The following is a 15254-nucleotide window of genomic DNA, read 5'->3' on the forward strand; positions in this document are numbered from 1 at the left end:
ATGAAACATGTAAGTAAGAATGTACGCGATAGGCTTAGCATGTTGCCCGATGAGATTATATCGCAAATACTCGCTCTAATGCCTACTAAATACGCTGTGCGAACTAGCTTTTTATCAAAAAGATGGAGGTACACTTGGGCGTTGGTAAAGAACCTTGATATCGATGATATTCACCTCTTCCATGGCGAAAAAATCTTGACCAAGTTTGTGGATCGGGTAATGAAGCTTTGCAAAACGTCTCAACTTCAATCGTTTTGGTTACACTTTTCTGAAATGCAGGTTAGAAGCTCGAGTGTGTCAAGATGGATTGATGAGGCGATCAAGCTAAATGTCATCGAGCTTGACGTACAAGTTATGAAGCTTGGGTTGCCTTTAAGCATGTTCACGTGCAAGACACTTACAAAATTAAGATTACAAAGTGGTGCCTACGATAGATTTTATTGGGAGTTTCCGTGCCATGTCAACCTTCCTTGTGTGAAAACTCTTGATGTTGCGGTTTCTTCTGATCCTTTTGTTAGTGCACTTAGACTTATCAGTGGTTGTCCAATGCTTAAAAATTTCTCTTTGAAAGTAATATGGTGCGCAAAAGATGATGTTGATTACCTATTCAATATCCCCACTTTGAAACGACTTAAAGTAACATGGCTAAATGATCCATACTCTAACAACAAAGTTGTTTTAAACGTCCCAAATCTTGAATACCTATTTGTTGGAGGTGTATTGCACTTGAAATTTGTGGTGTAGGATGTGTCATCTTTGATTGAGGCTTCTGTTTCATTTCATCAAATAAGATTTGATCACCTATGGGGTGAGCTTCTAAAGGGATTAAGTGGGGTTATATCACTCTCGGTTCAAATTCCATGTTCCCCCTCAACCAACGAACCTCTGCCTGTCTTTCCCAATATGGAACACTTGGAGTTGAATGGTCTTTGGATTTCTAGACCGATCCTTCAGTATCTTGAAAGTTGTCCTGAGCTGAAATATTTGTGCGTTGGGAGAGTAGTTCAGTCGTTTTCACCGGTTTGATGATGTTTCTCCTTTACTGGGTTTAATTTTTGTTAATTTATCCTTGTATAATATTGATTTTTTTTCTATCGTTTTTGTGTTGAAAACAGGAGCCTGAAAAAGATGGTTGGATTATCTCGGCGTTGGTTCCAGCATGTATGCTCACAAACATCAAAATTTCAATTTGCGAAGGGCTAAAGTCTGAAATGGAGTTTTTGGGATACATGTTGGGGAATGCAGTTGTGTTGAAGTCAGTAGCAATCGCTTGGGATAACTCTATCGAAGTAGAAGCACCGCCGTTGATGGGTGAAGGGTGGGTTAAGCTTCTTCCTAGGGCTTCCAAACGTTGTGAGATTCATTTTCATGGAAGAGTTAGTTACGCTTCCTCCTCGGGCTTCAAGGTGTTGTGAGATCCATTTTCATTGAAGTTATTCTTTATCATTAATTATGCAATGAACATATTCATATGGTATTATGATGTGTGCATGTACTCGGTCTTCTCTTTTAGAACTATAAACTATCTATGTTGATTTAAGACTGGTGATTTGATGGTCATGTCTATGTAGTTTTATTCTACTTTTCGTTTCAAGTTCATAAAGAAATAAAACCTTAAATTTACATGGTTTGACAGGAGTTTAGTTTTACTACAACCCATACACGATTCGTTGATGTGGTTTTGATTGTTTTTTTAAAGTTCTGGATTGAACCCTTCTGTCATGTCTCATGGAATTTAAGAGACATAATCATGGTCATCCAATAAAATGTGATCCAAAGGTTAACACGTAGTTACGCAGCTCATAGTTATTTAATTATTCGGATTTAAAATTTGAATGAAAACGAACTATAACAGAATAACACTGTCTACTTAACACATGATCAATGTTTGCTAAAGTCTAACTATCTATTACATCGAATGGTTTTAATAAATATGCGTATACCTTTTTACCAAGTGCTGTATAATGATTAACAAACAACCGGTATATTAAGGCTAACTCAAATTAGCTCATAAACATAACTAAAATGAAAACAGAACAAAACAATTATAAGTATATGTAAGCTATATTTCTTTTTTGATGGGCATTTGTAAGCTAAACTGTTGTTTACGTGACAAGTAAAACATGTATAACTCTAACTACTGTCATTAAAAAACCTTTTGATAACTAGACAAGACATTGTTCGTGTTCCTCCGTTAAGCTTTTGTTGGACAAACATATGGTCACAAACACTCCACCGAACGAAAATTCGTATTCGTGTTCGTTCATTAAGGAATTGAGCTTGTTCATGTTCGTTCATTAATATTGTAAACGAACACTAATGAACACTATCGGGCATAACATCTGCTAATGGACAATAACAAACACTATTAGACAGGCAAACATAAACGACCCTAACGAGCAAATGAACATAAAAGATTACATATTAGTTTGAGAAAAATAATCATAAATCAAGACAACTTCAGCCATAGATCCGGAATTACACTCACAATATCCAAAAAGAATTTCATAGTGTACATAGTGATCAAAACATAACAATTTACATAGTAAAATAAATAAGTACAAGTATAAATAGTAAAATGTTAATACATGAACCTAACCGGACGGACATAAACGAACATAATCTGATGCACGTAACCAAGTGGACGTAAACAAACACATTAACGAACATTCACGAACACTATTGAACGAACGCGACCTATGTTCGCGGCATAATGAAAAGTTAGTCCATCAACTTTTAAAGTTGGCAAATTTGGCACGGAAGTTTTCGGGATGTACATTACATCACAGTTGCAATCGCAGCTACTCTGAGTTGTGTTTACAGAGAGAATTTGGTCTAATTGCAGAAAAAGGGACGGGTTACAATATTACACCAGGTGTATTTTAGTAAGCTACCAAAAGCTGATGAATTTACTGCATAATGATAGTGCTAATCAGGTTTTTATTACCAAGGTTATTATTTTTTGTTTAAATACCAAAGTTATTTTGTGCATTCAAGTGAGTAGTTTAGGCACTATTGATAGCGGTCAAAGGTGTCATGTGTCTACTCGTTGCCTACTATTATGATAATCAATAGATGGATTTGATAAGATTTGTTAATATTGTATAGTTTTTCTATTTCCTTATTATTGGGTCAACTCTTGTAACAATATATTATAAGTATCAATTCCATCCCTCAATATTCTTGAGATTGATTTTACCATATTGTTTACATGGTATTAGCCAAATCTTGATCCTACTTTCCCTCTATCCCTCTTCTTTTCCACTGCCTTTCTTTCTCCCCTTCAATGGCTGAAACCCCTTCTTCCTCCTCATCGGACTCTTTATCCATGAGTACTCTCCTACATCTCGTTACCCTCAAACTCACCCCAACTAATTATCTTGTTTGGAAAAATTATGTTACCCATCTTTTCCTTTCAAAACTTGCTCAGTCATATTGATGGTTCATCCATCAAGCCGTCGACCACTATCACCATTGACAACAAAATAGTTCCCAACCCCGACGGCTCAAGATCAAAAGGCCGTTATTATCTTAAATGCATCCCTAACCGAGGAAGTTGCTTCTGAAGTCCTTGGCATAGCAGGTGCTCGGCATATCTGGTTAGCTCTGGAATCCACGTTTAGCAACTCCTCTGTTGAACGCGTATATTCGCTTTGTGACACCCTTCGACAACTTACCAAGGGCACTTCTTATGACACGAATTATAGTCGGAAATTAAAATATATTTGTGATCAATTAGCAGCCATCGATCATCCGGTTCTTGAAATGGACAAGTTCCATTGGTTTCCAGTGGCTTAGGACCGTCTGTTGAAATTTTTTTTGTTTCTATACGAACCACTAAACCAGCCCCGTTATTCTGTGATCTTGTTACTCAATCCGAAAGTAGAGATCTTTATGCAATCCATTCATGGTACAACTCCTCCTCCTGCTGCCTTCACGGCTCAACAAACTAGAGGGGGGTACAACATAGGTCAAAATAATCGGACATACATGGGCCAAAATTGCCTTGGGGGACACTCTCAAAGTCAGGATCGTTCATTAGAGAAACGTCTCCCTCGTTGCCAAATCTGCAAAACTCATGGCCACTCTGCCACTTCTTGTCCAAATCTGTTTAAATATGCTAAGCAAAACGCACCTTCCGATGAGTCCTTGGCAAAGGCGTTTCATGCTCAGTGCCATGTTACTAACAATACCCCAGACTTGAATATTGACTCGGGAGCAACTGCACACATGACTCCAGACTTTGATTCTCTTCACCAGTCAACCCCTTATCAAGGTAATCAAAGTTTTCTATTTGACAATGGTAAGTCACTCCCTATCACTCATACGGGTCATTCAATTATTTCCGATCATATTAAGTAACGGGATGTTTTGGTCATTCCAAATCTGGCCAAGAAACTTTTATCGGTCAGTAAATTAACATCTGATTACCCAGTTGATGTACTTTTATCTCATCCGTTCTTTCACATTCAAGATCGGATAACAAAAAAGGTACTAGCTAAAGGGGTATGTGAAAATGGTCTTTACGTGTTGAAGGAGATTCTTCAAACCTTGGTTGCTTCAGTTTCTAATCGGGCATCTTTTGAACTTTGGCATGCTCATTTGGTCCATTTTTGTTTTGACACTATTTCGGTTTTAAATAAGTTGGGGGCATTGTCTGTTACTTCGGTTTTGCCCAAACCAAACATTTGTGTTTCTTGTCAACTGGCCAAGTGTCAGAGACTTTCATTTGATGTTAATTTAATACGGTCTTCACACCCATTGGATATTATTCATTGTGATTTATGGAGACCTTCTCCAATCGGGTCAAAAGATGACTATTTATATTATGTTGTTTTATTGATGGTCACTCCAGGTTCACATGGTTTTATCCATTGAAAACCAAGACCGGTTTCTATGCCATTCTATCAATATTTATTAACCTTGTACAAACTCAATGTGGAAGAAAGATCAAGGTCTTTCAAAGTGATGGCGGGACAGAGTTTGTGAATCACACGGTTCGCAAAATCTTGGAAGACAATGGAATTTTTCACCGTTTTTCATGTCCATACACGCCCCAACTAAAATGGGCATGCGGAACGTAAACACATGCATATTGTTGAGACGGGCCTTGCCATGCTTTTTAATGCACATGTTCCAGCTCAATTTTGGGTTGAAGCTTTTGAATCGGCAACATACATCATAAATCGGCTACATACTCCTTTATTAGATCACAGGTCGCCATTTCAAGCTTTATTTGATCATAAGCCTCAATATGCATATTTTCGGGTTTTTGGTTGCCAAGTTTTTCCATATCTACGGGATTACTCAAAACACAAACTTGCTCCGTAGTGTGCCGTGTATCTTTATTGGCTATAGCTCTCAATATAAAGGCTATCGGTGTCTTGATCCATCCTCCTCTCGAATCTACGTCACTCGTCATGCAAGATTAATGAAATGGTTTTCCCTTTCAAAGGGGTTGTCGAGGCTAATGGCATTAATAAATGGAGATCTCTACCTTTTTGGATGATTTACAGCTTCCAGACCAACCATCGAACCCAATCGGCCCAACACCTAGTACTTCATCAAGCCCATGCACAAGTTCACATACTCCTCAATCCAACACACCCAGCCCATTTCTCTCACCTTGTGATATGTGTGAACTTTCATCCAAACCACAAACAAACCCGCCTGCTCCACAACCCGACCCACCGAATTCGCCTCCTCCTAGCCCACAGCCCACTCCACCGAACTCTCCACCACCAAGCCCACATACTCCTTCCAGTCCACAACCCACGCCACTGCCCGATGCTAACCCACCGGACGCAAACCAAACCAACCGACCTATCACTTCCAATCCAAACCAACCGAATGCCTCCACTCATAATATGCATACTCGGTCCAAATCTGGTATTTTCAAACCTAGGCATTTTTCCGACCTTGCTTCCCTCTCAAGTCATCCTCTCCACATGGCATTGATCGCCATTACTTAGCCACATGGCTTCAAATCGGCAGCCAAGGATCAAAAATGGTTACATGCAATGCATGAAGAACTTAATGCTTTACAACGGAATCAAACTTGGACTCTTGTTCCAAGACCCGCCTCTTCTAATGTGGTTGGGTCCAAATGGGTGTATTGTATCAAATACCACTCGGATGGTTTGATAGAACGCTACAAGGAACGTTTAGTGGCTCAAGGTTTCACCCAGGTTCCGGGACTTGACTTTTCTCATACTTTTAGTCCTGTTGTTAACGATTCTATAGTTCGTATTGTTATTTCCCAAGCGGTGTTAAACGGTTGGAAATTACACCAAATTCATGTCAAGAATGCCTTTCTAAATGGCAATCTCAATGAAACCGTATTCATAGAGCAGCCCCTTGGGTTTGTTGACTCGAACTTTCCAAATCATGTGTGCCGGTTATCTAAAGCCTTATATGGCCTCAAACAATCCCCACGTGCCTGGTTTCAGCGATTGAGCTCATTTCTTGTCTTTTATGGCTTCGTATGCAGTTGTGCCGACACTTCGTTATTTATATACAAACGAGATAATTGCATCATGTATCTTCTCGTTTATGTTGATGATCTTATTCTCACCGGGAACAACGAGATCTTAATTGGTAAGTATATTTCAAGGCTTAATACTGAATTTGCAACTAAAGATCTAGGTGATCTTAATTATTTTATGGGCCTTGAAGTAATATATGCCGACTCGGGTATCTTGTTAACGCAATCGAAGTATGCCACTGACATATTGAAAGGAGCCGAGCTTCTTGATTCGAAACCAATTACTACGCCACTAGCTCCACATGAATCGTTTCATTCGGACGGTGAACCATTCTCAGACCCGACTCTCTTTCGGTCCCTTGTTGGAGCTTTACAATATTTAACGATCACGAGACCGGATCTCTCTTATGCTGTTAATCAAGTATCTCAATTTTTGCATGCTCCAACAATGGATCACTTCGTAGCAGTCAAGCGTATTCTAAGATATGTTAAAGGCACTTTATCCTTTGGCCTTACTTTTAGTAAGCCTCACAAAACATCCTTGGTTGGTTACTCGGATGTTGATTGGGCTCGTTGCATTGAGACACGGCGATCCACTTATGGTTATTCAATATTCTTGGGAGGTAATCTTGTGTCTTGGAGTGCAAAGAAGCAACCCACTGTCTCTCATTCAATTTGTGAGTCAGAATATCGTGCCATGGCGAACACTGCTGCTGAGATAGTCTGGATAACTCATATGTTGCAGGAGCTTAACGCTATGCCTCCCGATCGACCCACACTTCTTTGTGACAACAACAATGCTCTATTTATGACTCAAAATCTGGTTTCTCATAAGCGTGCAAAGCATATTGATCTGGATTATCATTTTATTCGAGAACTGGTCACTTCTGGGAAGTTGTATACATGTTTGTTCCTACCAATCTTCAGGTGGCTGGCATCTTCACCAAAAGCCTTTCGCGTGCTCCATTTGAAGTTTTCCGCTCGATGTTACGGCTCGAACCACCACCATTTCGATTGAAGGGGGGAGTATTAGGCGTATATTTGATAATCAATAAATGGATTTGATAAGATTTGTTAATATTGTATAGTTATTCTATTTCCTATTATTGGGTCAACTCTTGTAATAATATATTATAAATATCAGTTCCATCCCTCAATATTTTTTAGGTTGATTTAACCATATTGTTTACACCTACGTATCAATTATTATGCAGAGCTTCCAGGTACACTTTCTTCAATTCATTTACCTTTTTTTGCAGAGCATCCAGAGAATACATTGAATTAGGTATGTGACTAAAGTTGAATATTCTTAAGTCTTTAACATTGGTTGAAATGATGGATTGTCTCGAATATGTTTCAGAAATCTAGCTTTTAAACTCATGGTTTCAATATGTAAACATAATATAGTGTTTGATATTATCATTTCTTATTTTAATTCTATTTGAAATAGGTATTTGTAGTAATCATGTTACTGTGCAAAGGTGTAACAATCCTAATATTTACATATTTTATTGGGAATTTGCAGTAGTAGTAGTAGACTAGTAGATGACTTTTCGTAATCACACATTATTGAACTTGAACTTCATTTCGTAACTGTGATGTTTGCAACCTTTTTGTTCATTTGACTCGAACTGTACAAGGATAATCAAATATTAGCGTTTGTATACAATTAAATAAAAACTAATCACGAGAACAAAGAGTCTTGAGAAGTCTTGAATGTATCGAACTCTAGCCCAGGAATGTTATCCCATATTTATTTTAGTTTTAAGTAAATGGTATAAAAGTAAAAGTGTAACTTTCTTTTCTTTCTTACTAGGAAACACGTGAAATGTTTAATTTTATTTCTTTTCCTCTTCTATTCATAAAACTCGGGAACACAAAATAAAATCATATATTTTTCTTTCCATTAGACCATCCTCTATGGTGAGGGTCTTCAAAGCCCCTCCCCAGTGCTCACGTGACCAGCGTCACGTGAGCACTGGGGCTTCAAAGCCCAACCCCAAAGATGCCCCTCAATGGTGAGGGGGCTTCGAAGCCCTTAATTTTTTGTTTTTTTATAAAACCCCATACACCAACAAATTTGGTAAACTTAAAATACAAAAATAATAAAAATCAGACTAAATTAAACTAAAAAAGATATAAATAAAGAAAACATGTACATAAAAAAACATACAAATAAAAAAACAAAAAAATAGAACTAATATTCAGCGTCCTCGTCCTCGTTTGCATATTTTGCCATTATCCTTGTTTTTTTTCCTCCAAAAACGCTCGCGTGGCCGGATCTAGATGCGAGAGATCCTTTGCGAGGAGCTTGAAATCCTTCTCTCGTTGCCGCTTCGAGTTAGCCTTATTTCTTTCTTCATGCATGGATTTGTATTCCGCATGCATCGCTTTTCTTTCTTCATGTATTATCTTGAATTCATTTTTTGAGTGTTTTTCTCCTCGCAAAACTCTTTAAGTGCAAGCTCCAAGTTGTCAAACCGCGCGCTCACATCGGAACTCATCGAGGATGTCGTTCAAGACTAAGATCCCCCACCTCTAGCCGCCGCCTCGGCCTTGTCTCTTCCTACCGGATGTGGCAACTCATCCGGTTAATCAAAAAGAAAACCGGGATCAACCTCGTTTAAGCTACATTGAGAACGAGCATCCGACCCGACTTGAGACGGCGATTGATTGACCGAAGTAGACGTTGTTTTTGACCATTTGGACGGTCGCGGTGAAGATGTCGAGACCGGATGCCACTTTGGCGAGCTCGTGCATTTCCTCAAAATTTTCAACATACCGAAATCATGATTATGAAGGTCCTTGTATTGTTTCAAGCAAGTCTCAATAAGGTCAGCACCGTTAGTGCCGCTTCCTCTATTGTTTGTAACGCGATTGTGAACTTTGGAGAAGTTGTTCATTTTTAAAACCATTGCCTTCCATTTGTTGGAGACGGAATCATCCTCGCGGTAGCGACCTCGACCCATTATCTCAAAGAACTTACTATGTATTTCTGCCCAAAATGCCGCGTTGCGTTTACCGTCACCTACGATACATATAAAAGCTTTAGTATTAGTAAACAAAAAAAATAAAACATGAAATATATATAAATAATTTGATGATTTACCTTCAATTGAGTCTTCGGATGAGTCGATCCACACTTGCGCCAACGCCGCTTCCTCGTCGTCTTCCCACTTTTTTCTTTCAGCCCTTTCGGTAGTTGTTTGATCGGCATCAACCTTCTTTTGATGATTTCGGTTGCGACAAACTTGCGGTTCGTCTACTTGGGTTTCGGGTGTTGGGGTTTGGGGTGTTTGGGTTTGGGTGACGGAGGCATAAACGACATTGGTATTCGATACAACATATCGTTGGGAAACAGTTGTATAGTTGGAGCCTGGAGGCATTATGGATAGATGTTGGTTGGCATAGAAGGGTTGGTAGGGTCATTGTTGTTTGCGAGCATACTAGCCCACCACCTTTTAGACGAATCCACGGGTTTGGGTTCGGGTTTGAGTTCGAGCTTGTGTTCGGGTTTGAGCTCGAGCTTGTGAAATTTGAGAAATGATCCATGATAGAGAGTTAAGAGATTTTTAGAGTGAAATTTGAGAGTTTGTTTGAGTGAAATTTGATATTTGTTTGATTAAAAATTGAAAAAATGGTTTGTATTATATAAAAAATAATTATATTAAATTTTTTTAACTAGCCGTTAAGGGGGGCCCACCAATTTTCAAACAATGGCGCCGGCCGTTGGGTTGATGGGCAAGACGATGCCCCACCACCAAGGACGCCCTTGATAGTGTTGAGCGCCCAAACGGCATGCGCCATCTCCCAAACCCCACCCCATAGCGAGGGGTCTTGTTTCCTATCCTAATTCCGTTCCTTTCTCTTCTTCAATATAAATATTAAACTAAACTAACGAATATGAAATAAAATCATCTCTTATTATTTTCTGTCCTAATCCCCTTCCAATCTCTTATCCAATATAAATATTAAATGAAACTAACGAACATAAAATAAAATCATATCTTATTGTTTTCTGTCCTAATTCCCTTCCTTTCTCTTCTCCAATATAAATATTAAACGAAACTAAAGAACATGAAATAAAATCATATGTTGTTCTTTTCTGTACTAATTCCCTTCCATTCTATTCTCCTTTTAAATGAAACTTTGTAACAAATCGTAAAAGTTTAGAAACAGAATAAATTCATCAAATAACACTTTTTCTAATTAATGATAAGGTTTGGGGAAACAGAATCAATTGATCAAATAACACTTTTCAATTATTTATAAGATTTTGTACTACAAAGAGCCTATTATGAATTTCATTTAGACAATCCAATTCATGTAAGCGATTCCAGTTCTTTATTAATTTCAGTTTCATTACACAGGTAATACTGTAGGATTATTCTCTATTAATTTCAAGTAAGTTTGCATTGTAAACCATAATTTAAGTTCAAATACAATATGGGTATTGTTTACTTTCTTAAGATATGCACTTAAACATTATGGGTATTTATAATTTAGGTTTTTTTTTTCCTGATACTTGTTTGTTTAATATTATTAGGAAGTGAAGAAGTTTGAATCATGAGCTCAATAGGGGAGAATGTAGATGATAGGCTTAGCCGGTTGCCGGAAGACACTCTTTCGCATATACTCTCTTTAATGCCTAAGAAATATGCGGTTAGAACTAGCATTTTGTCGAAGGGATGGAGGTATAGTTGGATGTTGGTTACCAATCTTGACTTTGATTATACTATTACGCATTCCGTCAGTGGTTTAGATAGCTTTTCAAAGTTTGTTGATCGAGTGCTGAATTGTAAAACGTCTCGACTTCAGTTGTTTCGGTTACGGTTTTCTAATAAGGTGGTTTCCAAGTCAAGTGTTTCAAGTTGGATTGATAAGGCGGTTAGGTTAAATGTTCGTGAGCTTGACCTACAAGTTATCCCACTCGACTTGCCTTTAAGTATGCTTACGTGCAAGACACTCACAAAGTTAAGATTAGATTTGAGTGGCTCGAAAAATGATGTTTGGGAGTGTGAGTCTTCGGTTAATATTCCTTGTCTGAAAACGCTTGATATTGTTGTTTATACTAATCAGTTTGTCAATGTGTTTAAACTCATCCATGGCTGCCCGGTGCTTGAAAGTTTATCGTTGGAAGTAATGTTCAGCGACAACAGAAGAGATTACGTATTTCATATCCCTACTTTAAAACGATTTAACCTAACACTGGTAAGATGTAATAATGCTGTTAACAAAGTGGTTTTACATTTCCCTAATCTTGAACACTTGTCTGTTGGTGGTATGCTGGGCTCGTGGTTTGTCGTGAACGATTTGCCGCCATCGGTTGAGGTGTCGGTTTCATTTGATTGTGAAGTTTCATATGAGTATACAATGTTTGACCTCTGGGGTCAGTTTATGAGGGGAATAAGTGGAGTTAAATCACTTACAATTCAAGAAGTAAGCCCTTCGCCTTTTAAGTTATCGTTTATTAGTTGGTGTTTGCTCTTTGTGGTTTGTAACTAACGAATCTGTTCTTTGTTGAAGTTTCTATCCAGTTCACCTCTGCCCGTCTTTCCAAACTTGAAGCGGTTGAACTTGAAGGGTTTTCCGCATTCTGGAGAGTTTATTAAAAGCTGTCCCGCGTTGGAGCATCTTTGTATTAAAAAGGTAAGGCACTTTAGTTGTTTACTTATGAACTTCTTTTATTATTCTTTTATAATATTGGCTTTTTGTCTATCTTTAAAACAAAAGTCTGGAAGATATCGTTGGGGAGATTCTTCGTGGATCGAACCGAAGTTGGCTCCCGCTTGTATGCTAGCAACCCTTACAACCATCAAGTTTTCAACACGCACATGGAATACGTGTGAGATGGAGTGTCTGGAGTACATTTTGGGGAATGCAGAGGTTTTGAAGACGGTAAGAATCACTTTGGAAAGCGGGAGCATTGAAGAAGAAATGCAGTTGTGCACAAAGTTGAGCGAGCTTTCGGTGGCTTCCGGGTCTTGTGAGATTCAGTTTCAAGGGGCAAGCGGGCCTAGGGTGGTTAAAGTGGCAACGGGGCATTGAGAAGTTCGACTGTCAGGACTAAAGAGTAGGCTGCAGAGTGGTATGACAATTAGTATTCTATTATCATTTCATTTCGTATAAGTAAATTTTGCAGTTAAATTAAGTTTTCAAATAAATTCTATTTCATATGTGATGTGTATTTTTAGAGACTTATTGTCATTATATAAATAAATCCTTGATTTGTTTCATACTGTTTTGATAAGTTCACACTTGTAACATATGCATATAAAATAAAGTTATTTTGTAATGCCATGTTCTGGCAAACAAATGAGCATGAAAACAGGAAATAAAATCTTACTAGCTAATAACCGGACCGAAAGAATAACAGATAGTTCGGTGACATAATTTATGAATTTAGTAATTTGAAGTTGTTCTATTGACTATGCTTTCTGTATCCGAGGGTTTACCAATTAGCATTTCTGCACAATTTTACTTTTGCTCAATGCAACAGCCTAGTTGGAATGTTGGATTGGCTTGTGTGACTTGCATTTGCATTTTGTGTGAACATCCAAATTGTATGTATCATGTTGATACTTACTTTTTATGTTTCAAAATATGTAAAGGTTAAAATATAAAGGGTCAGGGAAATAAAAAGTATGGTTGGGATATAGAAACCCCTCAACAAAAATTTCAAAAGAAATGAAAAAATATCATAACTTAAAAACTAAAACAAAAAAAACTAAAACGTTTCCCTGCAGTCCTCTTTAAAAAAAATATTAAATCAAAAGGTTAAAAGAGTTCAATTTTAGCCAAAGCCAAAAAATCGATTATTATTCGGCAAAGACCGTTCTCCCCAAAAATCCTGGATTCGAGCCTCATGGAGTACAAAGAAATTTGCCTTTGAAAAAAAATCGTCAAAGACCCTACTAAAATTTGATAGCCGAATCGTCAAATAACAGTTTAATAAAAAACATATAGCCAAAGTGTTGATTAGAACATAAAAGTAATCCAAAATCCAAATTGGGCATTGTTGTTGGATTATAGGAGTAATGACTTCGATCCCTACGAAGGTTGGGTACGATTATATTCGTTGAGTTTGTTTTCAGCCATCATGATATGTTACTACTTGTAAGCTAATTGTTGTTGGCAATTTCGAATGATCTTCCTTGAAGTGCAAGGCAACTAACTTGGCGAGCAAGGCATAATTTATATATGGATCCTAATACTTCCTAATACATGTTGGTTTTAGGTTGTTAGGTTTATTTAATTGTATTATTAAATTATCTATTGTTTAGGAATTCTAGTTAGACTCGAACGTGTTTAGGTTTGGTCTATATAAACCGTGTAGGGTTTCGTTATTGTAATTGAGTTTTGACTTTTAAGTGAGTTTCTCAATAAAGGAGTTCGGATGTTTAGCCAAATACGTGTTCCATTCATCAATACCCGGTACCAATTCTCTTTACTTTTGTCTTGTAACTTGATTAAAATTATTTTCACTAACTTGCTCGAAATCTGCTCCTACATATTTTGAGCTAAGTTGGTGGTTTGCTTGATTAAAGATCTATATAAAAAAAATAAAAAAATAATTGGAGCGTATCCTTTAATCGTGCTTGACTCGTTTACAAACTGAAAAGATCCCTCAGCTCATCTACAAACCGAGAGAAAATCGAACTTAGTGGGTGTTTGGATTCCTTATCTCACCTCCTTATTCCTTTTTAAAAAGTTAATAAGTCACAAATGTGTGACTTATTAACTTTTCCCTCAACACAAAAAGCAATGTCAAACAACTTATTACTTTCTAAAATAAGCAATTATAGACACCCCCTTAATAGTCCAACTGAGAAGCCCACTTACTAAAGGAGTGTAGGGATCATAGTGAAACCCGAACCCAATGAAAAAATTTGAAATCCGACATAATTGAGACAGGTATTACGCAGCCCATTAGGGTTTGGGACAGGCTTGTGATTAGTTTTGAAATTTTTCATGGGTTTAGGATTTGTAATATACCTGATTACCCGACACAATTACGGATTACCCAATAACATTGACCCATTTATTCGATTATATACAAGACATATCTTTTTTTTAATATGTATATTTATACATGGTGTATTCTAATTATTAAATAATATCAATCTATTACTATATTGCTGTTAGTGTTCATTATTCTCGTTCAATAAACATCAATTATTTCAATAGTCTCATTGTTAATATTATTCATTTATTTAAAAACTATGGATGTGTCTAATAATATACTTGATTCTTCTCAATTTTACTTGACAAGTGAATTAGTTATATTTTGTCAATACCCCATAGAAACATGACGATTTTTGGGTCAGGTATACATGATATGTATTTTTGTCAAAACCCGACAGGTAACCCGAAATCTGATGGGTATTCCCGAAACCCAACGGTTAAATACCAGATAAATGCCCAACGGATTTGGGACGGGATTTAATAATCAGCTATCAGTTTGGAAATACCTAAACCCTTCCAAAACCTTCATTGTCATCCCTATGGTGAACCTATAAATTACATGGTGTTTGAGAAAATTAAATATTAGATAACCACAGCCTCCACCGCCGATGTTATCTCTTCGACTACCGGTGTAGGTAAGATTCCGATAGCATACATCAATACAATGTTATGTTAAGCCCTGTGTTATATAGTGTGATTTTAGAAAAAAAAAACAAAAAAAGAAAAAACAAAAAAAGAAAAAAAAAATAAAGAAAACCCTAAACTAGAATCAAGTTATTCCGATTTCTCATTAATTAATTTTACT

The 15254-nt window shown here is 37.2% G+C and overlaps 1 protein-coding gene and 1 pseudogene across 1 annotated transcript; both read left to right on the top strand.

Annotated features, from left to right (window-relative positions):
- LOC143593975 (F-box/LRR-repeat protein At4g14103-like) lies at positions 1-1415 on the top strand (annotated as a pseudogene).
- A 9270-nt stretch (positions 1416-10685) lies between these two features.
- LOC143593972 (FBD-associated F-box protein At4g10400-like) lies at positions 10686-12563 on the top strand. Its single transcript, XM_077073415.1, has 3 exons — positions 10686-11923; positions 12011-12133; positions 12218-12563. Exons 1-3 carry the CDS (start codon positions 11051-11053, stop codon positions 12530-12532), a joined length of 1311 nt encoding a protein of 436 aa, XP_076929530.1. The 5' UTR covers positions 10686-11050; the 3' UTR covers positions 12533-12563.
- Positions 12564-15254: the final 2691 nt, after the last annotated feature.

Source organism: Bidens hawaiensis, unplaced genomic scaffold (assembly GCF_021521415.1).
Source record: "Bidens hawaiensis isolate Kalapana, Puna unplaced genomic scaffold, B.hawaiensis_p1.1 tig00042954_1, whole genome shotgun sequence".
NCBI lineage: Eukaryota > Viridiplantae > Streptophyta > Magnoliopsida > Asterales > Asteraceae > Bidens > Bidens hawaiensis.

Bases quoted from the DNA above. Each gene is read 5' to 3' on its own strand.
- LOC143593972 (XM_077073415.1), top strand. From the start codon at position 11,051: ATGAGCTCAATAGGGGAGAATGTAGATGATAGGCTTAGCCGGTTGCCG. The intron at 11,924-12,010 runs GTAAGCCCTTCG...TCTTTGTTGAAG, and splicing joins AATCACTTACAATTCAAGAA to TTTCTATCCAGTTCACCTCT. The intron at 12,134-12,217 runs GTAAGGCACTTT...TTAAAACAAAAG, and splicing joins AGCATCTTTGTATTAAAAAG to TCTGGAAGATATCGTTGGGG.